This window comes from Anomaloglossus baeobatrachus, chromosome 4 (genome assembly GCF_048569485.1).
Source record: "Anomaloglossus baeobatrachus isolate aAnoBae1 chromosome 4, aAnoBae1.hap1, whole genome shotgun sequence".
Classification (NCBI taxonomy): Eukaryota; Metazoa; Chordata; class Amphibia; order Anura; family Aromobatidae; genus Anomaloglossus; species Anomaloglossus baeobatrachus.
Genome location: NC_134356.1, coordinates 114,435,459 through 114,458,380, shown reverse-complemented (window position 1 = coordinate 114,458,380; position 22,922 = coordinate 114,435,459). Strand labels below are relative to the sequence as shown.

Below are 22,922 nucleotides of genomic sequence, written 5' to 3'. Positions count from 1 at the left end.
TATGTAACTAAAAGCCCCCAGAAAATTGCTAAAACAATATAGAATCTCTAGAGTATGGCCAATTTTACTTACTTCAGCGAATTTGTGATCAAGCCAAGTGGGATCCGGAGAGTGTGATAATGGGGGGCTTGTGTAGCTGTCATCCTGCTCAGTCACTTCAACACTTAGCTGGCTTTCCTAAATAAAGATTACAGCATTAAAAGGGACTTTCCCATTTCCAAGATCCTATCAAAATCTATAGTAGGTGTAATAATGAAAAAAGAGAATTTTGTTACTTACCGTAAATTCTTTTTCTTATAGTTCCGTATTGGGAGACCCAGACCATGGGTGTTTAGCTTCTGCCTCCGGAGGACACACAAAGTACTACACTTAAAAGTGTAGCTCCTCCTTCTGAGCTTATACACCCCTTGGTAGCCAGTCCTAGCCAGTTTAGTGCAAAAGCTGAAGGAGAATAGCCACCCACAAGTAGAACCGAGTAAGAACCGGAACAACCGGAGACTCTGTCCACGACAACAGCCGGTGATAACACACGAACAAGAAAATTGCCAACAGGCAACAGGGAGGGAGCTGGGTCTCCCAATACGGAACTATAAGAAAAAGAATTTACGGTAAGTAACAAAATTCTCTTTTTCTTTATCGTTCCTTTGGGAGACCCAGACCATGGGACGTTCCTAAGCTGTCCCTGGGTGGGAATAAACAGAAAAAACTAAGAAGTAGGCGGAGCCTAACTTCACAAGTGGTCGACACCCGCCTGAAGGATGCGTCTGCCCAAGCTCGCATCTGCCGAAGCATGAGCATGCACTTGGTAGTGCTTCGAAAAGGTATGCAGGCTAGTCCAAGTGGCAGCCTGACAGACTTGTTGAGCCGTAGCCTGGTGCCTAAAAGCCCAAGAGGCACCGACAGCTCTGGTCGAGTGTGCTTTGATCCCCGGCGGGGGAGGCACCTGAGTACTCTGGAAGGCGTCCGAAATGGTCGATCTAATCCAACGGGCCAAGGTCTGCTTAGAAGCAGAGAGACCCTTGCGCCGCCCTGTGGTTAGCACAAAAAGAGAGGTGCACCGCCTAAGCGCAGCGGTGCGAGACACATAAATCCGGAGAGCACGCACCAGATCTAGAGTATGCAGCGCTTTCTCAAAGCGATGAACAGGAGGCGGACAGAAGGAAGGCAAGGAAATATCCTGGTTAAGGTGGAAGGGAGAGACCACCTTAGGAAGAAAGTCCGGGGTCGGACGGAGAACTACCTTGTCTTGGTGAAAAACCAAAAAAGGTGACTCCGAGGAGAGCGCAGCCAAATCAGAGACTCTCCTGAGAGAAGTTATGGCAACTAGAAAAGCCACCTTTTGAGAAAGACGATACAAAGAAACCTCCCTAAGGGGCTCGAAAGGGGGTTTCTGCAATACCGTGAGGACCAAGTTAAGGTCCCAGGGATCCAAGGGCCGCCGATATGGCGGAATGATGTGAGACGCACCTTGCATGAAGGTGCGGACCTGAGCCAGCCGGGCGAGACGCCGCTGGAACAGCACTGATAGAGCTGAGACTTGTCCCTTGAGAGAGTTGAGGGACAGTCCTAGCTGCAGACCGGACTGTAAAAAAGACAGAAGGGTCGGCAACGAGAATGGCCAAGGAGAATGGCCGTAAGAGCGACACCAGGACAGGAAAATTTTCAAAGTCCTGTGATAGATCTTGACGGAGGAAGACTTACGGGCCCGAGTCATAGTGGAGATGACTTCAAGAGGAATACCAGAAGCCGTCAAAATCCAGGACTCAAGAGCCACGCCGTCAATTTGAGTGCCGCAGAATTCGGGCGGAAAAACGGACCTTGCGAGAGCAGGTCTGGACGGTCCGGAAGATGTGCAATGAGGATGACTCGACGGCCCTCCATTCTGATCTTGCGCAGGACTCTGGGCAAGAGAGCTAGAGGGGGAAACACGTAGGACAGACGAAACTGGGACCAGTCTTGAACCAGAGCGTCCGCGGCGAAGGCCTGAGGATCGTGGGAGCGAGCCACGTAAACCGGAACCTTGTTGTTGTGACGGGATGCCATTAGGTCCACGTCCGGAGAGCCCCACTTGCAGCAGATTGACTGAAACACTGCCGGGTGCAGGGACCACTCGCCACCGTCCACGGATTGACGGCTGAGATAATCTGCCTCCCAGTTTTCTACGCCATGTGAGCAAGGATGGTTGACCTTAGGGAGATCAACATCCACCACTGCGGAGACACCATCACGTGTTTCTCAACGCAGTGATTCTAGAGCAATGCCCCCTGGGAAATATTCAAATCAAGAAGGCCTGCGGAGACACCATCACATGTTTCTCAACGCTGGCAGGAAACTAGCCAGGTCTTTCACCGGGAAGGAACAACCACGGGAAGGGCAGTCTCCAGTCAAGGAGACCACCTATGCCAAACATGGTATCCATCCACAGACAGCCATTTCGGGGTATTTGCCCCTCATCAGTGTGGAGTAGGAATCTGGCTAGTGGGACATTGCCTAGTAAAAGACTATGTGAGCAAGGATGGTTGACCTTAGGGAGATCAACATCCACCACTGCGGAGACACCATCACGTGTTTCTCAACGCAGTGATTCTAGAGCAATGCCCCCTGGGAAATATTCAAATCAAGAAGGCCTGCGGAGACACCATCACATGTTTCTCAACGCTGGCAGGAAACTAGCCAGGTCTTTCACCGGGAAGGAACAACCACGGGAAGGGCAGTCTCCAGTCAAGGAGACCACCTATGCCAAACATGGTATCCATCCACAGACAGCCGTTTCGGGGTATTTGCCCCTCATCAGTGTGGAGTAGGAATCTGGCTAGTGGGACATTGCCTAGTAAAAGACTATGTGAGCAAGGATGGTTGACCTTAGGGAGATCAACATCCACCACTGCGGAGACACCATCACGTGTTTCTCAACGCAGTGATTCTAGAGCAATGCCCCCTGGGAAATATTCAAAGCAAGAAGGCCTGCGGAGACACCATCACATGTTTTTCAACGCTGGCAGGAAACTAGCCAGGTCTTTCACCGGGAAGGAACAACCACGGGAAGGGCAGTCTCCAGTCAAGGAGACCACCTATGCCAAACATGGTATCCATCCACAGACAGCCGTTTCGGGGTATTTGCCCCTCATCAGTGTGGAGTAGGAATCTGGCTAGTGGGACATTGCCTAGTAAAAGACTATGTGAGCAAGGATGGTTGACCTTAGGGAGATCAACATCCACCACTACAGAGACACCATCACGTGTTTCTCAATGCAGTGATTCTAGAGCAATGCCCCCTGGGAAATATTCAAATCAAGAAGGCCTGCGGAGACACCATCACATGTTTCTCAACGCTGGCAAATATTCAATATTTGAATATTTCCCAGGGGGCATTGCTCTAGAATCACTGCGTTGAGAAACACGTGATGGTGTCTCCGCAGTGGTGGATGTTGATCTCCCTAAGGTCAACCATCCTTGCTCACATAGTCTTTTACTAGGCAATGTCCCACTAGCCAGATTCCTACTCCACACTGATGAGGGGCAAATACCCCGAAACGGCTGTCTGTGGATGGATACCATGTTTGGCATAGGTGGCCTCCTTGACTGGAGACTGCCCTTCCCGTGGTTGTTCCTTCCCGGTGAAAGACCTGGCTAGTTTCCTGCCAGCGTTGAGAAACATGTGATGGTGTCTCCGCAGGCCTTCTTGATTTGAATATTTCCCAGGGGGCATTGCTCTAGAATCACTGCGTTGAGAAACACGTGATGGTGTCTCCGCAGTGGTGGATGTTGATCTCCCTAAGGTCAACCATCCTTGCTCACATAGTCTTTTACTAGGCAATGTCCCACTAGCCAGATTCCTACTCCACACTGATGAGGGGCAAATACCCCGAAACGGCTGTCTGTGGATGGATACCATGTTTGGCATAGGTGGTCTCCTTGACTGGAGACTGCCCTTCCCGTGGTTGTTCCTTCCCGGTGAAAGACCTGGCTAGTTTCCTGCCAGCGTTGAGAAACATGTGATGGTGTCTCCGCAGGCCTTCTTGATTTGAGTTTTCTACGCCAGGGATGTGGACTGCGGATATGGTGGACTTGGAGTCCTCCGCCCATTGAAGAATGCGTTGGACCTCCAACATTGCCAGGCGGCTGCGTGTCCCGCCTTGGTGATTGATGTAGGCAACCGCTGTCGCGTTGTCTGACTGGACTCGAATGTGCCTGCCCGCCAACAGGTGGTGAAAGGCTAGGAGAGCTAGAAGCACAGCTCTGGTTTCCAGCACATTGATTGAAAGGGCTGACTCGGACGGAGTCCAAGTGCCCTGTGCTCTGTGGTGGAGATGTACCGCTCCCCAGCCGGATAGGCTGGCATACGTGGTAAGAATCACCCAGGACGGAGTCAGGAAGGAGCGCCCTTGGGACAGGGAGAGGGGTCGAAGCCACCACTGAAGAGAGCTCCTGGTCCGTGGCGACAGAGCCATTAACCTCTGTAAGGAGGAAGGCCGCTTGTCCCAACAGCGGAGAATGTCCAGCTGCAGAGGACGCAGATGGAACTGGGCAAAGGGAACCGCCTCCATGGAGGCCACCATTTGACCCAGCACCTGCATCAGGCGCCTGAGGGAATAACGGCGGGGCCTCAGGAGAGAGCGCACCGCTAGCCGGAGAGACTGCTGTTTGATTAAGGGCAACTTCACAAGTGCCGGCAAAGTCTCGAACTGCATCCCTAGGTACGTGAGACTCTGGGTCGGAGTCAGAGTGGATTTGGGAAGATTGACAATCCACCCGAATTGGGCTAGGGTGGCGAGAGTGAGCGAAACACTCCGCTGACAGTCTGCGCTGGATGTACCCTTGACCAGATGGTCGTCCAGATAAGGAAGCACTGCTAACCCCTGGAGGTGCAGGACCGCAATCACTGCCGCCATGACCTTGGTGAATACCCGAGGGGCCGTGGCTAACCCGAAGGGGAGAGCCACGAATTGGAAATGATCCTCTCCTATCGCAAAACGTAACCAACGCTGATGTGACACTGCGATTGGCACATGCAGATAGGCATCTCTGATGTCGATGGACGCCAGGAACTCCCCTTGGGTCATAGAGGCAATGACTGATCGCAGAGACTCCATGCGAAAATGCCGCACCCGGACATGCTTGTTGAGAAGCTTGAGATCCAGGATGGGCCGGAAGGTACCGTCCTTTTTTTTTGGAACTAGGAAGAGATTTGAGTAAAAACCTCTGAACCGTTCCTGAGCGGGAACTGGGACAATCACTCCGTTTGCCTGCAAGGACGCCACGGCCTGCGAGAAGGCGGCGGCCTTGTAGCAGGGGGGAGTTGAGAGAAAAAATCTGTTTGGAGGGTTGGAAGAGAATTCTATCCTGTAGCCGTGAGATATGATGTCTCTCACCCACTGATCGGAGACTTGCTTTAACCAAGCGTCGCCAAAGTGGGAGAGCTTGCCACCGACTAAGGACGTGGCTGGAGCGGGCCGAGAGTCATGAGGAAGCTGCCTTAGTGGCAGCACCTCCTGCGGTCTTCTGCGGACGCGCTTTTGGGCGCCAGTTGGATTTCTGATCCTTGGCTGAGTTAGCGGACGAGGCGGAAGGCTTAGAGGATGACCAGTTGGAGGAACGAAAGGAACGAAACCTCGATTGATTCCTACCCTGGGCGGGTTTCCTGGTCTTGGTTTGTGGCATGGAAGTACTCTTCCCGCCAGTAGCTTCTTTAATGATTTCATCCAGCTGTTCACCAAACAGCCGTGAACCAGCAAAAGGGAGCCCAGCAAGAAACTTCTTGGAAGAAGCATCTGCCTTTCACTCTCGAAGCCACAAAATCCTGCGGATAACAAGAGAATTAGCTGAAGCCACCGCAGTGCGGTGAGCAGCCTCTAGCATGGCAGACATGGCATAAGATGAAAAAGCTGAAGCCTGAGCAGTTAAGGTAACCATCTCAGGCATAGATTCCTTGGTGAGGGAATGCATCTCCTCTAGAGAAGCAGAGATGGCTTTGAGAGCCCACACTGCTGCAAAAGTCGGGGAAAACGCGGCCCCCGCAGCTTCATACACAGATTTGGCCAGAAGGTCAATCTGACGGTCAGGGGAATCCTTAAGTGAGGTGCCGTCAACCACCGACACAACGGTCCGGGCTGATAGCCTAGACACCGGAGGGTCTACCTTTGGGGAGTGAGACCACTCCTTGACCACCTCAGGTGGAAATGGAAACCGGTCATCAGAACCACGCTTTGTAAAGCGTTTGTCAGGGCAGGCCCTAGGTTTGGTCACAGCGGTCTGAAAACTGGAGTGGTTAAAGAATACACTCTTCACTCTCTTAGGCGAGGTAAACTGTTGTTTTTCTGCCAAAGAGAGTTGCTCCTCTGACACTGGCGGATTGAGATCCAGCACAGAATTAATAGAAGCAATCAAATCACTAAGATCTGAGTCACCCTCAGAGAAATCGATGGGATACATAGCCTCCGAGCCCCCAGTGAGGGCATCCTCCTCATCTTGAGAGTCAGCTCTTGAGACAGAGCCGTGGGATGGGGAGGGGGAGGAAACCCTGCGCCTTCTCTTAGAAGGACGGGGTCTGGGATCAGATGATGAATCCTCCGTGAGCTCCGATGGACGGAGGTCAGAGGATAGGAGTCCTCTGTCAAGAGTATTAGAGGCACCCTGTGAGGGAGGCTGATGCATATTCATCAAAGTCCTGGACAAAAGTCCCATGGACTCAGCAAATGACTGGGATATGGACCTAGAAAAGGACTCTACCCAGGCCGGGGGTTCAGTCACAGGTGCAGCAGCAGCCTGAGAGACCACTGGGGGTGAGACTGCCAAGTTAGAGCAGACATCACAATGTGGATAGGTGCTCGGCTCAGCAGCAGGAGCTTACATGCAGTGCATGTAGAATAAAGCTTTGGAGCCTTGCTCCTTGTGTTGCTGCTGGAGTGGGTGCTTTGCAGAGAATGAACCCCAGGGAGAATATACAGAGGTCCACAACCGGAGACCGGCTGTGGCCTACCAGACCGCTGAGCGCGGTGTTGTGTGCCCTCCAGATCCTGAAGCCCGGTTCCCCAGTCGCAGCACCTCAGCAGAGATGCAGAATGCAGGATGTCCCAGAGCAGAGTGAACTCTGCCTGAGAAGAGGGCGTTCCTATAAAAGAGCAAGAACTGGAGGGCTATAGAGACCTGCCGGGAAGGAGGGACGCCCCAGCAGTGGGGAGTGTCCCTCCCCTGTGTAGAACGGCCGCTGGGAGGAGCCGAACCTGTCCCTCTGCATGAGTGACATGCGAGGGCAGGAAAATGAAACTAGGCCTCCGGCAAAGCCGGGGCCTAAATTTAAGCGGCGAGGCCGACAAGCAGGCACCATCGGCGCGGTTCTCAGGCAAAAGCTAGAGAACCGACCGGAAAAGTTAAACAATCACATACAGCATACTCTCCCCTTACAATAAAGAACCGGGACCCCCAACATAAACGTCTCAGGTACTTAGCTGCTGAGACGCAGGGCCATGTCCCTGGGGATGAGTGCTCTGGTCCAACAGAATCCTCAAGGGGCTGTGGATGGAGACCGGACTCCTGCCAGGCATAGAGACCGTGCTGGCTCCCACTTCAAGCCAGAGCCCAGAATGGATGGTGAAGGAGAGCGGCATGTAAGGCTGCAGCCTTGTAAATCAACCTTAACAACACCGCCGACACAGTGGGGTGAGAAGGGACATGCCGGGAGTCCAGACATGGACCCGCTTTTCTTCAAACTCTTTCCAAAAGTCAAACAAATCAGATGAGAATGCATGTGTGGATGTATGCCTCCTGACACAAAGCAATAAACTGGCTAGGACTGGCTACCAGGGGGTATCCACAGACATCCATGACTGGAACGATCAATACAATACTATACATTATAATATTAAATACTATGTATTACAAAGGATGAATTTACAGGCTACAGCCGCACTGCTTTTTTTTACCCACACTTGGGGTACAGCTTTTGTATTTTTTCCAGTTTCTTATAAACCGGTGGCAACAAAATTGAGTACACCCCTAAGTGAACATGGCCAAATTATGCCCTATTAGCCAATTTCCTTCCCCTGTGTCATGGGACCAATTAGTGTTAAGCCTGCTTTACACCATACGATCCAGCATACGATATCGTATGCGATCGTACCCGCCCCCATCGTATGTGCGGCACGTTCAATTTGTTGAACATGTCGCACAAACGCGTAACCCCCCGTCACGCGTACTTACCTTGCATACGACCTCGATGTGGGCGGCGAACATCCACTTCCTGGAGTGGGAGGGACGTTCGGCGTCACAACGACGTCACGCGGCAGCTGGCCAATAGAAGCGGAGGGGCGGAGATGAGCGGGACGTAAACATCCCGCCCACCTCCTTCCTTCCGCATTGCCGCTGGGAGCCGCAGGATGCAGGTAAGATATGTTCATTGTTCCCGGGGTGTCACACACTGCGATGTGCGCTACCCCGGGTACGATGAACAACCTGACATTCAATTTATAGGAATTGAACGACGTGCATGCGATGAACGTTTTACCGTTCAATCGCAATCGCACGTAGCTGTTACATGCTGCAATGTAACTTACGATGCTGGATGTGCGTCACTTACGTGACCCCACCGACACATCGTAAGATATATTGTAGCGCGTAAAGTGCCCTTTACACGGTATCAGGTGAATGGGGAGGAGGTGTGTTACATTTGTGTTCTCGCTCACAGACTCTCATACTGGTCTCTTTAAGATCAACATGGCACCTCAGGGCACATTATTCTCTGAGGATCTAAAAAAAGAATTGCTGCTCTGCATAAAAAGATGGCCAAGGCTATAAGAAGATTGTCAACACCCTGAAGCTGAGCTGCAGCATGGAGACAAGACCATACAGCAGTTTAACTAGATAGGTTCCACTCAGAACAGTTCTCGCCATCGTGGACCAACGAAGTTGAGTGCACGTGCTCAGTGTCATTTCCAGAGGTTGTCTTTTCAAAACATATGTATAAGTGCTCCAACATTGCTGTAGAGGTTAAAGGGGTGGGGTCCGCCTGTCAGTGCTCAGACCATATGCCACACACTGCATCACATTGCTTTACATAGCGGTCATCTTAAGAAGGAAGCTTCTTCTAAACATGATGCACAAGAAAACTCACAACAGTATACTGAAGGCAAGCAGACTAAGAACATGGATTACTGGAACCATGTCCTGTGGTCTGAGGGGAACAAGTTATATTTATTTGAGTCAGCTTTTGTCAAACATCTGTGGCAGCAACCAGGTAAGGAGGACAAAGACAAGTGTGTCTTTTCTAAAGTCAAGCATGGTGGTGGGGGTGTCATGGTTTGGGGCTGCATGAGTGCTGCCGGCTGTGAGGAGCTACAGTTCATTGAGGGAAACATGAATATCAACATGTACTGTGACATACCGAAGCAGAGCATGATCCCCTCTCTTCGTATCCCAACATTATCATAAACCCATACACACTCCAAGATGACCACTAGACAACCCTTGCTAAGGAAATTGAGGGTAAAGCTGATGGACTGACCAAGCATGTATCCAGACTTAAAGGGGTGGTTCACCCATATTTTTTATTTTCTAGATCGATATTATGTTGAGAAACAATGTTTCTCTCAAATACCTTATGTTGGCAATAGTACCTGTGAGAGGCGCTGTTGCGGACCGCTGTTTCCCGCTCCGGGACCCCCGGGCTCCGTAACCTCAGGGATCCGGTGACATCACGTCAACTTCCTGATCACGTCTCATCATTGCGGCCGGCTGCAGTCTTCCTGAGTGACTGAGCTGTGGGTGGTGTTTCACCGCTCATCACAGCCCAGAGTGTCTCCTGCTTGCAGCGCTCTGCTGTGAGGGAGGAGGGAGCAGATGGGCTGTTCTGAGCGGCGGATGAAACACTGCCCACAGCCCATCACTCACGGACACTGCAGCTGGCTGTGGTGTAACAGGAACTTGACGTGATGTCACCAGATCCCTGAGGTCACAGAGCCCGAGGTCACGGAGCGGGGAACAGCGGTCTGCAATAGCGCCTCTCACAGGCACTATTGCCAATATAAGGTATTTGAGAGAAAAAGAGAATTTTGTTTACTTACCGTAAATTCTATTTCTTATAGTTCCGTATTGGGAGACCCAGACCATGGGTGTTTAGCTTCTACCTCCGGAGGACACACAAAGTACTACACTTAAAAGTGTAGCTCCTCCCCCTGAGCTTATACACCCCCTTGTGAGCAGACCCAGCCAGTTTAGTGCAAAAGCTGAAGGAAAATAGCCACCCACAAGTAGAACAGAGCAAAAGCCGGAACAACCGGAGACTCTGTCCACGACAACAGCCGGTGATAACACGCGGAACAAGAAAATTGCCAACAGGCAACAGGGAGGGTGCTGGGTCTCCCAATACGGAACTATAAGAAAAAGAATTTACGGTAAGTAAACAAAATTCTCTTTTTCTTTATTGTTCCTTTGGGAGACCCAGACCATGGGACGTTCCAAAGCAGTCCCTGGGTGGGAAATAAACCGAAAAAAGGCAAGAAGTAGGCAGAACCTAACTTCACAAATGGGCGACAGCCGCCTGAAGGATGCGTCTGCCCAAGCTCGCATCTGCCGAAGCAAGAGCATGCACTTGGTAGTGCTTCGAAAAGGTATGCAGGCTAGTCCAAGTGGCAGCCTGACAGACTTGTTGAGCCGTAGCCTGGTGCCTGAAAGCCCAAGAGGCACCAACAGCTCTGGTCGAATGTGCCTTGATCCCCGGCGGGGGAGGCACCTGAGAACTCTGGTAGGCGTCCGAAATGTTCGATCTAATCCAACGGGCCAAGGTCGGCTTAGAAGCAGAGAGGCCCTTGCGCTGACCTGTGGTTAGCACAAAAAGAGAAGTGCACCGCCTAAGAGCAGCGGTGCGAGACACATAGATCCGGAGCGCACGCACCAGATCCAGAGTATGCAGCGCTTTTTCAAAGGGATGAACAGGAGCCGGACAAAAGGAAGGTAGGGTAATGTCCTGGTTAAGGTGGAAAGGAGAGACCACCTTAGGAAGAAAATCCGGAGTCGGACGGAGAACCACCTTGTCTTGATGAAAAACTAAAAAAGGTGACTCCGAAGAGAGCGCGGCCAAATCAGAGACTCTCCTGAGGGAAGTTATGGCCACCAGAAAAAACACTTTCTGTGAAAGACGATGCAAAGAGACCTCCCTAAGAGGCTCAAAGGGGGGTTTCTGCAAAACCGTGAGAACTAAATTAAGGTCCCAGGGATCCAAGGGCCGCCGGTAAGGCGGAATGATGTGAGACGCGCCTTGAATAAAGGTGCGGACCTGAGCCAGCCGAGCGAGACGCCGCTGGAACAGAACTGACAGAGCTGAGACTTGTCCCTTGAGAGAGCTGAGGGACAGTCCTAGCTGCAGACCGGACTGTAGAAAAGACAGAAGGGTCGGCAAGGAGAATGGCCAAGGAGGATGGTCACTAGAGCGACACCAGGACAGGAAAATCTTCCAAGTCCTGTGATAGATCTTAGCGGAGGAAGACTTACGGGCCCGAGTCATAGTGGAGATGACTTCAGGAGGGATACCAGAAGCCGTCAAGATCCAGGACTCAAGAGCCACGCCGTCAATTTGAGAGCCGCAGAATTCAGGCGGAAAAACGGACCTTGTGAGAGTAGGTCTGGACGGTCCGGGAGATGCCACGGCATCTCTACGGACAGATGGAGCAGGTCTGGATACCAAGCTCGCCTGGGCCAGTCCGGTGCAATGAGGATGACTCGACAGCCCTCCATTCTGATCTTGCGCAGAACTCTGGGCAAGAGAGCTAGAGGGGGAAACACGTAGGACAGACGAAACTGGGACCAGTCTTGAACCAGTGCGTCCGCGGCGAATGCTTGAGGGTCGTGGGAGCGAGTCACGTAAATGGGAACCTTGTTGTTGTGACGGGATGCCATTAGGTCCACGTCCGGAGTGCCCCATTTGCGGCAGATTGACTGAAACACTGACGGGTGCAGGGACCACTCGCCACCTTCCACGGTTTGACGGCTGAGATAATCTGCCTCCCAGTTTTCCACGTCTGGGATGTGGACTGCGGATATGGTGGACTTGGAGTCCTCCGCCCATTGAAGGATGCGTTGTACTTCCAACATCGCCAGGCGGCTGCGTGTCCCGCCTTGGTGATTGATGTAGGCAACCGCTGTCGCGTTGTCTGACTGGACTCGAATGTGCCTGCCCGCCAACAGGTGGTGAAAAGCTAGGAGAGCTAGAAGCACGGCTCTGGTTTCCAGCACATTGACTGAAAGGGCTGACTTGGACGGAGTCCAAGTGCCCTGCGCTCTGTGGTGGAGATATACCGCTCCCCAGCCGGATAGACTGGCATCCATGGTGAGAATCACCCAGGACAGGGCCAGGAAGGAGCGCCCCTGGGACAGGGAGAGGGGCCGAAGCCACCACTGAAGAGAGCTCCTGGTTTGTGGCGACAGAGCCACTAACCTGTGTAAGGAGGAAGGCCGCTTGTCCCAACAGCGGAGAATGTCCAGCTGCAGGGGGCGCAGATGGAACTGGGCAAAGGGAACAGCCTCCATGGACGCCACCATTTGACCCAGCACCTGCATCAGACGCCTGAGGGTATAACGGCGGGGCCTCAGCAGAGAGCGCACCGCTAGCTGGAGGGACTGCTGTTTGACTAAGGGCAACTTCACAAGTGCCGTCAAGGTCTCGAACTGCATCCCTAGGTACGTGAGACTCTGGGTCGGAGTCAGAGTGGATTTGGGCAGATTGACCAGCCACCCGAATTGAGCTAGAGTGGAGAGAGTGAGCGAGACACTCCGCTGACAGTCTGCGCTGGATGAAGCCTTGATTAGAAGGTCGTCCAGGTAAGGAATCACTGCCATCCCCTGTAGGTGCAGAACCGCAATCACTGCTGCCATGACCTTGGTGAATACCCGAGGGGCCGTGGCCAACCCGAAGGGGAGAGCCACGAATTGGAAGTGATCTTCTCCTACTGCAAAACGTAGCCAACACTGGTGTGACACTGCAATTGGCACATGCAGATAGGCATCTCTGATGTCGATGGATGCCAGGAAATCCCCTTGGGACATAGAGGCAATGACCGATCGCAGAGACTCCATGCGAAAGCGCCGCACCTGAACATGCTTGTTGAGAAGCTTCATATCCAGGATGGGCCGGAAGGTACCGTCCTTTTTGGGAACTAGGAAGAGATTTGAGTAGAAACCTCTGAACCGTTCCCGGGCGGGAACCGGTACAATTACTCCATTGGCCTGTAAGGCTGCCACGGCCTGTGAGAAGGCGGCGGCCTTGGAGCAGGGGGGAGTTGAGAGAAAAAATCTGTTTGGCGGACTGGAAGAGAATTCTATCCTGTAGCCGTGGGAGATGATATCTCTCACCCACTGATCGGAGATGTGTTGAAACCAAGCGTCGCCAAAGTGGGAGAGCCTGCCACCGACTAAGGACGTTGCTGGAGCGGGCAGATAGTCACGAGGAGGCTGTCTTAGTGGCAGCAGCTCCTGCGGTCTTCTGTGGACGCGCTTTTGGGCGCCAGTTGGATTTCTGGTCCTTGGCTGAGTTAGTGGACGAGGCCGAGGGCTTAGAGGACGACCAGTTGGAGGAACGAAAGGAGCGAAACCTCGACTGATTCCTACCCTGGACAGGTTTCCTGGCTTTAGTTTGAGGCATGGAAGTACTCTTCCCGCCAGTAGCTTCCTTAATAATTTCATCCAGCTGTTCTCCGAACAGCCGGGACCCAGCAAAAGGAAGCCCAGCAAGGTACTTCTTTGAAGAAGCATCTGCCTTCCACTCTCAAAGCCACAAGATTCTGCGGATAGCGAGGGAATTAGCCGAAGCCACCGCAGTGCGGTGAGAAGCCTCCAGCATGGCAGACATGGCAAAGGATGAAAAGGCCGAAGCTTGGGAAGTTAAGGCATCCATTTCGGGCGAAGCCGGGGCCTAAATTTGGGCGGCGCGGCCGACGCGCAGGCACCATCGGTGCGGTTCTCAGGCAACAGCTAGAGAACCCGCCGGAAATGTCAGTAAACACAATAAGCACACTCTCCCCCAACAATAAAGTACAGGGACCCCGAAATCTAAACGTCTCAGGTACTTAGCTGCTGAGACGCAGGGCCAAGTCCCTGGGGATGAGTGCTCCGGTCCAGCAGGGTCCTGAAGGGCTGCGGATGGAGACTGGTGTCCTGCCAAGCATGGAGACCGTGCTGGCTCCCACTTCAAGCCAGAGCCCAGGAGGGATGGTGAAGGAGCACGGCATGTAAAGGCTCCAGCCTAGGAATCAACCTTACAACACCACCGACACAGTGGGGTGAGAAGGGACATGCCGGGGGTCCAGACGTGGACCCCACTCTTCAATCTCGTTCCAAAAGGAAAAAATCATATGAGAATGCATGTGTGGATGTATGCCTCCTGAACACAAAGCGATAAACTGGCTGGGTCTGCTCACCAGGGGGTGTATAAGCTCAGGGGGAGGAGCTACACTTTTAAGTGTAGTACTTTGTGTGTCCTCCGGAGGTAGAAGCTAAACACCCATGGTCTGGGTCTCCCAAAGGATTGATAAAGAAACATTGTTTCTCAATATAATATCGATCTAGAAAATAAAAAATATGGGTGAACCACCCTTTTAAAACCTATTGAGCATCTGTGGGGCATCCTCAAGTCAGAGGTTGAGGAGCCAAGGTCTCTGTGACAAACTGTGAAGCTCTAGTGAACTCCATGCTCAAGGGAATTAAGGCAGTGCTTGAAAATAATGGTGGCCACACTAAATATTGGCACTTTAGGCACAATTTGGCCATTTTCACTTTTGTTGCCATGAGTTTAGACATTAATGGCTGTGTGTTGAGATTTAGAGGTCATCCAATTTACACTGCTATACAAGCTGTACACTGCCTACTTTACACTGTTTAAGTGTCGTATCTTCAATATTGCCCCATGAAAAACCATAAGACAATTACGAAAAATTGTGAGGGGCGTACTCACTTTTGTGATATACTGTGTATATCACGTCATATGGGAGTCACAATCATAATACAGCATTACAAATGCCAGTGCAATTAAAGGGCCCAGGTTTTTCAGGAAAGTCTTGTGAATCCTTAGAGCAAGCACATGGCACGCTGTCAGGATTCTCCTGTGATGACGCAGGTCAGTTATGTGACCACATGTATATCTTCTGCATACTCTCAACCACAATATGACTAGATTTACAAGGGAATTTACCACCAGGTTTTTTGCTACACTCTTCTGAGAGCATCATGATGTAATGGTAGAGACCCTGATTCCAGGCATGTATTTGGGCTGCTTGCTGCAGTTTTGATAAAATCTCGTTTTATGTACTGCACATCTACCAGTTCTCTGAATAATTAGCTTTGTATAACCTAGCCCACGCCACTGATTGGCAGCTTTCTGTGTACACTTTGTGCAGGTAGATAGCTGCCAATCAGTAGGTGGGACAGGGGTATACAGTGGACTACATGGCAGCAGATTTACTGGTTCTCTAGTAATAGATAATTTTCTGCTGTACCCTACTCATAAAACAGTGATTTTATTGAAACTACAGCAAGCTGCCCAGTTAAGTGACACATCACTGGATTCAAGCTCTCTTTCTCTACAGCATGCTGCTCTTAGTGACAGATTCCCTTTAAATTCTGTGTGTCATGGGTGCTGATGCCCTGGTAGTTTCCTCCTGGTCCTTACTGAAAATACTTACATTGCAAGAGTGATGACCAAGCCAGAATAGTCTTAAGGCCCACACACTTTAGACAAATGTCTTCCGGACCTGCTGATACCAATGGGCTCAGCCGATGTCTAATGTATATGGGGGCATTGGTCAACTGATGGTTGGGGGAGATGTCAATTGGCAGTCTGAAATCAGACATGAGCAATCACAATGTCCTACCTGGGATTATGCACTGGCTGTTGTATTAGTTGCCAGTTTTCTAATAAAAAACATGAGTGCTTGGCCGAGCAAGCTCTCCTTTGTATGTGAAATAGGTCAGAGATGGCTGTTGGAAGTATCATTCGGCCATCAGCCATCTAATGTGTATTGCCATCTTTACTGGTACTGACACTAAACACTAAGTGGTTACATGGTTACACCGTGGAAGTTAAATTTAAGTTGGCTGACCACTACTAGAACAACCTCTTCTGAATCCCTATGTTTTCTCTCAGTACAATAATACCATATATACACTACTCTGAGTGCCATTCCAGCTACGTTGGCACTGCCTCTCCTGGGGATTGTGTGATATCATTATGCAATGCGATCCCTATAGTCAATCAGCGCTGGCTTCACTCTCCCCTCCTTTGGACAAGTCCAGATATCAGGATGAAGTGGCAGCTACTGCTGCTTGCTCACTTCTTCCGGATATCAAGTTTCTGTATAAATGAGGTTAAAACCAGCAATTATTGGCCGAAGGGATTGATGTCATGTGATTCCCAGGAGAGGCAATGTCGAAACTGCTGGAATGGCACCGGAGCAGAGCATATGTGTTACGGGGGGCTGTCTGATAATAACCGAAATGAGTATCAGACAGTCAGGGTCCACCGTGCAAAGACTTTGCTGCAGACTATGGCAGAGTGCAATACCTCTGTTAACTCACAGAAAGATATAATAAGAAAGTAAAGCAATTCCTCCCTTACTTGGAGGGTGTGTGGAATGATCTCTGTTAATAATCACAGAGACAAAGGCAATGTGTGCGAAATGGCACCTACCTAGGTCCGCTCTTCTAGTGGTGCAAAAGAGACGAACAGCAGCGTAAGCCGCACAAAGCTCCTACCTGCGTTCGCTCCACTAGTGTGCGAGGACACGAACCACTAGATATGGCACCTGCCTAGGTCCGCTCTTCTAGTGGTGCAAAAGAGACGAACAGCAGCGTAAGCCGCACAAAGCTCCTACCTCTGTTCGCTCCCCTAGTGTGCGAGGATACGAACAACTGCCAGACGCAGTATAAGGAACGTTACCCTAGCGGCAACGTCCACCTACGAGTACAATCACAAGGCCCAGCCAGACCATGTGCCTCAGGCACCTGCCTATGTCCGCTCCCCTAAGAGGTAAGGATACGGACAGCAGCCGAAGCTGTAAGGTATAAGAACGCTACCCTGCCGGTAGCGCTCACCTAGCATAGACAGAGGAATGCCTAGAGGAACGCGCACAGAGCGTCTACTCATATGCATGAACCAAGAGGACTGAGCACCATGCGGCGTGTGTCAGGGTCTTATATAGACTCTGTGCCTCATCCAAGATGGAGGACACCAGAGCCAATCCGCTTCCAGAACGACAGGAGTGACGTCATGCTGGCCTATCACCGAGCAAGACGTCACAAGCACATGACCAGCGACCAATCGGCATAGAAGGTGTCAGAGACATGTGACCTCGTGTCAGCGATGATGTCACCCGCACATGTGCAATGGCTCCAAGATTGGACTTAGTCTCCGGCGCTCGCACATGTGCAGTAGCAAGAAATCTGGACTTAGTCTCCAGCGCTCGCACATGTGCAGTAGCAAGAAATCTGGACTTAGTCTCCAGCGCTCGCACATGTGCAGTAGCAAGAAATCTGGACATAGTCTCCAGTGCTCGCAGCAACCGTAACAGTACCTCCCCCTCAAGGGCCCCCCTCCCGGCGACGCAGATAATCGGCAACTAAGTCGGGAGCATGGACAGCCTCCTCAGGCTCCCAAGAGCGATGTTCCGGGCCATAGCCCTCCCAATCTATCAAGAAGAACCTGCGCCCTCTAACCATCTTAGAACCAACTATGGCTCGTACCTCATAGCTAGAGCGAGAGGAATCAGAGGCAGGAGAGTGCACTTCACGAGCGTGAGGTAAAATAGCCGGCTTTAGCAGTGAGACATGGAATTTGTCATGAATCCTAAGATGGACAGGTAACTTCAATTGATAGACTACAGGATTTACCTGTCGAAGAACCTCATAAGGACCCAGGAAGCGAGGAGCAAATTTGACAGAGCTCACTCTAAGTCTCACGTGTTTTGCAGAGAGCCACACAAAGTCCCCTGGAGAAAAGACAGGAGCCGGGCGACGAAACCGATCGGACACCGTCTTCATACGGTCCTTAGCTGCTTGGATCGACTCTTGAGTCCGATCCCAAACCTCTCTGGCATTAGTTGCCCAGTCGGCCACAAGAGGAGAAGGTGCAGCAGCGGGAAACGGTACCGGTACCCTAGGGTGTTGCCCATTATTGAGTACGAACGGTGTCTGCCCAGTGGCCTCAGCCAGCGAATTGTTAAGGGCAAATTCTGCCCAGGGTAGGAGGGAGGACCAGTTATCGTGGTTCTCAGCAACAAAGTGTCGAAGGTATATAATCATAGATTGATTGGTACGTTCAACCAAACCATTAGTCTCCGGATGGTATGCCGAAGAGAGATTCAACTCAATTTGCAGAAGGCTACAAAGATCTCGCCAGAAACGGGAAGTAAATTGCGGGCCTCTATCACAAATGATACGATCTGGCATCCCGTGAAGCCTAAACACATGCTTGAGGAATAGTTTGGCTAGTACCCTGGAAGATGGGATTCTCGATAACGGTACGAGATGAACCATCCGGGAGAAATGGTCCGTAATGACCCACACAAATCTATGTCCCTGTGAACATGGAAGATCACCCACAAAGTCCATGCCTACCACCTCCCATGGTCTATCTGGCACTGGTAAAGGATGCAAGAGTCCAGCCGGTCTCTGCCGTAATGGACGGTTGCGAGCACACGAGTAGCAGGAACCGACATATCTCTTGACGTGGCTGGCTAAGTGTGGCCACCAATACCACCTCTCCAGTAACTCTCGTGTCCGCCTAATACCAAAATGCCCACCCACCTTTGAGGTGTGGGCCCATGACAGTATATCATTCTGTCGATCAGGCGGAACAAATGTCTTGCCCGGTGGGATTTGGTCTAACGTCACAGGGGAGAGCGTATGAAAAACCCTGGAGGGAAGGATAAGACGAGGTTCGTCATTCTCTTCCTGGGTAGAAAGCATAGAGCGAGACAGGGCGTCTGCCTTGTTATTCTTACTCCCAGACAAATAGTTGATGGAGAAGTGAAAGCGGGAGAAAAACAAGGACCAGCGGGCTTGGCGAGGATTCAGACGCTGAGCGGTTTGTAAGTACGTCAGATTCTTATGGTCTGTATAGACCTGGAAAGGATGTTTCGCTCCTTCCAGCAAGTGACGCCACTCCTCCAAGGCTAATCTCAAGGCGAGCAGTTCCCTATCCCCAATGGTATAGTTTCTCTCTGCCGGTGAAAAGGTTTTAGCAAAGAAGAAACACGGCCTTTTTCTACCTGCACCGTTCTTTTGATACAAGACCGCACCAGCACCCACTGAAGAGGCATCAACCTCTAAGAGGAAGGGCTTACTCTCATCGGGTCTTTGAAGAACGGGAGCAGTTGAAAAGTGTCTTTTTACTGCCTCAAAAGCCTGAGATGTCTCAGTAGACCAGGCTTTGGGATTAGCACCTTTCTTAGTCAAGGCCACCAAAGGGGCCACCAAAGTAGAAAAATGGGGTATGAACTGCCTGTAATAATTTATAAATCCTAAGAAGCGTTGCACCGCCTTCAAGGAATGAGGTTCGGACCATTGCAGGACAGCAGAGAGCTTCGCAGGATCCATAGCCAGACCCTCTTGTGAGATAATGTAACCCAAAAAAGGCAATGAGGACTGCTCGAATACACATTTCTCGAGTTTAGCAAACAATGAGTGCTCCCTTAAACGGGAAAGGACACGAACGACATCCTGACGATGAGTCTCCAGATCAGGAGAAAAAATCAGGATGTCGTCCAGATACACCACTACTGAGGATAACAGTAAATCCCTGAACACATCATTTACGAAGTCCTGAAATACTGCGGGTGCATTACATAACCCAAAAGGCATGACGAGGTATTCATAGTGACCGTCTCGGGTGTTAAAAGCGGTCTTCCATTCGTCACCCTTTCGAATTCGTACCAAGTTATACGCACCCCGCAGATCCAACTTCGTAAAAACTTGAGCTCCTCTCAGTCTGTCAAAGAGCTCCGAAATTAAAGGTAATGGGTATTTGTTCTTTATTGTGATTGCGTTGAGACCCCTGTAATCTATGCAGGGACGCAAATCACCCTCTTTCTTCCGAACAAAGAAAAACCCAGCTCCCGCGGGAGAGACAGACTTACGAATGAACCCCTTCTCTAAGCTCTCTCTTATATAGGTCGACATGGCCTCCGACTCAGGTATCGACAGGGGGTAAACCCTGCCTTTAGGTGGAACCGAACCTGGGATAAGGTCTATGGCACAGTCATACGGCCTATGGGGTGGAAGAACCTCAGCACCCTGTTTGGAGAACACGTCAGCGAAATCCAAATAGGGTGTAGGTATGGGAGAGAGATCAGTTGATGCAACTGCAACAACCTTAGGTGGTAAGGGAAGACATCGGGACTGACATTTCGAACCCCAACTAATAATGCTGTCAGACTCCCAGTCAATGTGAGGAGCATGAGTCCGAAGCCATGGAAGACCCAGAAGGACGTCGTCTATACCCTCAGGCAAAACAAGAAAAGAAATCTCCTCTATGTGACCCTGAGACAGGGAAAGGCGCAAGGGAACTGTCCTCAATGTAATGGAGTCAGACAACATAGTTCCATTAACAACACGGACAGGAATAGGCGCCTCTAACATGATAGAGGGAATATTGTGTCCCTTTACAAATCCTGAGGACACAAAAATCCCGTCAGCTCCGGAATCCACAAAAGCCATAATAGGCCATGTATTCTCAGATAACGAGAGCTGACCTGGGATACAACACTTAGAGGGTGCAGAAGACGTCTCTAGTAACCCCCCTCTAATGGTTACTAGGCCAGGGAGTTTCCTTGACGACTAGGACACTTGTTGGCATAGTGCCCAGCCTGACGACATACGTAACATATAGGAGGACCAGACTTGCGTAGTCTGGAGAACGTATGACCTAACTCCATAGGAGTGGGAGATGTTTCAGATGCTGAGGAAGATGGTAGTGGACCCTCAACAACTGGAATAGCCCGATGCTTAGGGCGTGAGGAAGAGACCTCGAGTCTACGTTCCTTATGGCGTACATCGATCCTCGTTGCTACTGTGATCAAGTCCTCCAGAGAAGCAGGGACTTCACGAGTAGCAAGGGCATCCTTGACATAGCCAGCCAACCCTCTCCAGAAGATAGGAATCAACACCTTCTCTGGCCAATCTAGTTCTGCCACCAGAGTTCTAAAAGCAATGGCATAAGAACTAGTGGATAACGAACCCTGAGATAGATCTAACAGTCTCAGGGCCGCATCATGGGTAACCTGCGGACCCATGAATACCGCCTTAAGAGCATCAAGAAAGTCTTGATGTCTCAGAGTAACCACATCAGAGCGCTCCCATAGGGGAGTCGCCCATTCTAAGGCTTTGTCCTGAAGTAAGGAGATGATAAAGCCTACTCTGGACCTCTCCGTAGAGAAGCGAGAAGAGTTAACCTCTAGGTGTATCTGACACTGACTAATGAAACCACGACATGATCTGGCATCGCCAGAATATCTGTTTGGTAGAGCAAGTCGAGGATCATGTGCAGATGTCACCATGGTCTGAGGTTTATCCTCTATACTCTTGAGCCGTGACTCAAGTACTTGTATGTAACGGTGTAACTGCTGATATTCTGCCATAACTGCCAGACCCTTGGCTCAGTCCTAATGTTACGGGGGGCTGTCTGATAATAACCGAAATGAGTATCAGACAGTCAGGGTCCACCGTGCAAAGACTTTGCTGCAGACTATGGCAGAGTGCAATACCTCTGTTAACTCACAGAAAGATATAATAAGAAAGTAAAGCAATTCCTCCCTTACTTGGAGGGTGTGTGGAATGATCTCTGTTAATAATCACAGAGACAAAGGCAATGTGTGCGAAATGGCACCTACCTAGGTCCGCTCTTCTAGTGGTGCAAAAGAGACGAACAGCAGCGTAAGCCGCACAAAGCTCCTACCTGCGTTCGCTCCACTAGTGTGCGAGGACACGAACCACTAGATATGGCACCTGCCTAGGTCCGCTCTTCTAGTGGTGCAAAAGAGACGAACAGCAGCGTAAGCCGCACAAAGCTCCTACCTCTGTTCGCTCCCCTAGTGTGCGAGGATACGAACAACTGCCAGACGCAGTATAAGGAACGTTACCCTAGCGGCAACGTCCACCTACGAGTACAATCACAAGGCCCAGCCAGACCATGTGCCTCAGGCACCTGCCTATGTCCGCTCCCCTAAGAGGTAAGGATACGGACAGCAGCCGAAGCTGTAAGGTATAAGAACGCTACCCTGCCGGTAGCGCTCACCTAGCATAGACAGAGGAATGCCTAGAGGAACGCGCACAGAGCGTCTACTCATATGCATGAACCAAGAGGACTGAGCACCATGCGGCGTGTGTCAGGGTCTTATATAGACTCTGTGCCTCATCCAAGATGGAGGACACCAGAGCCAATCCGCTTCCAGAACGACAGGAGTGACGTCATGCTGGCCTATCACCGAGCAAGACGTCACAAGCACATGACCAGCGACCAATCGGCATAGAAGGTGTCAGAGACATGTGACCTCGTGTCAGCGATGATGTCACCCGCACATGTGCAATGGCTCCAAGATTGGACTTAGTCTCCGGCGCTCGCACATGTGCAGTAGCAAGAAATCTGGACTTAGTCTCCAGCGCTCGCACATGTGCAGTAGCAAGAAATCTGGACTTAGTCTCCAGCGCTCGCACATGTGCAGTAGCAAGAAATCTGGACATAGTCTCCAGTGCTCGCAGCAACCGTAACAATATGTGTTGTTATTTCACGGGTGGGAAACACATTTAAAGAGGGTTATCTGCTTTTCCTGCCCTGACATTAATCTGGTGTACAGCTGCTTTTCCTGCCCTGACACTCACTGTCTGTGGTCAAACAATTAATATGGCCAAATACGCCATGTTTGAGGGGATAGGCTGATAATCTAATA

The 22,922-nt window shown here is 51.0% G+C and overlaps 1 protein-coding gene across 1 annotated transcript in view; it reads right to left on the bottom strand.

Annotated features, from left to right (window-relative positions):
- Positions 1-22,922, bottom strand: part of CFAP43 (cilia and flagella associated protein 43) — a 207,640-nt gene that overhangs the window by 108,839 nt on the left and 75,879 nt on the right. Inside the window, exon 18 of the mRNA XM_075344505.1 lies at positions 73-177. Coding sequence (XP_075200620.1) covers positions 73-177 — 105 coding nt within the window. The remainder of the gene's footprint in view (positions 1-72; positions 178-22,922) is intronic.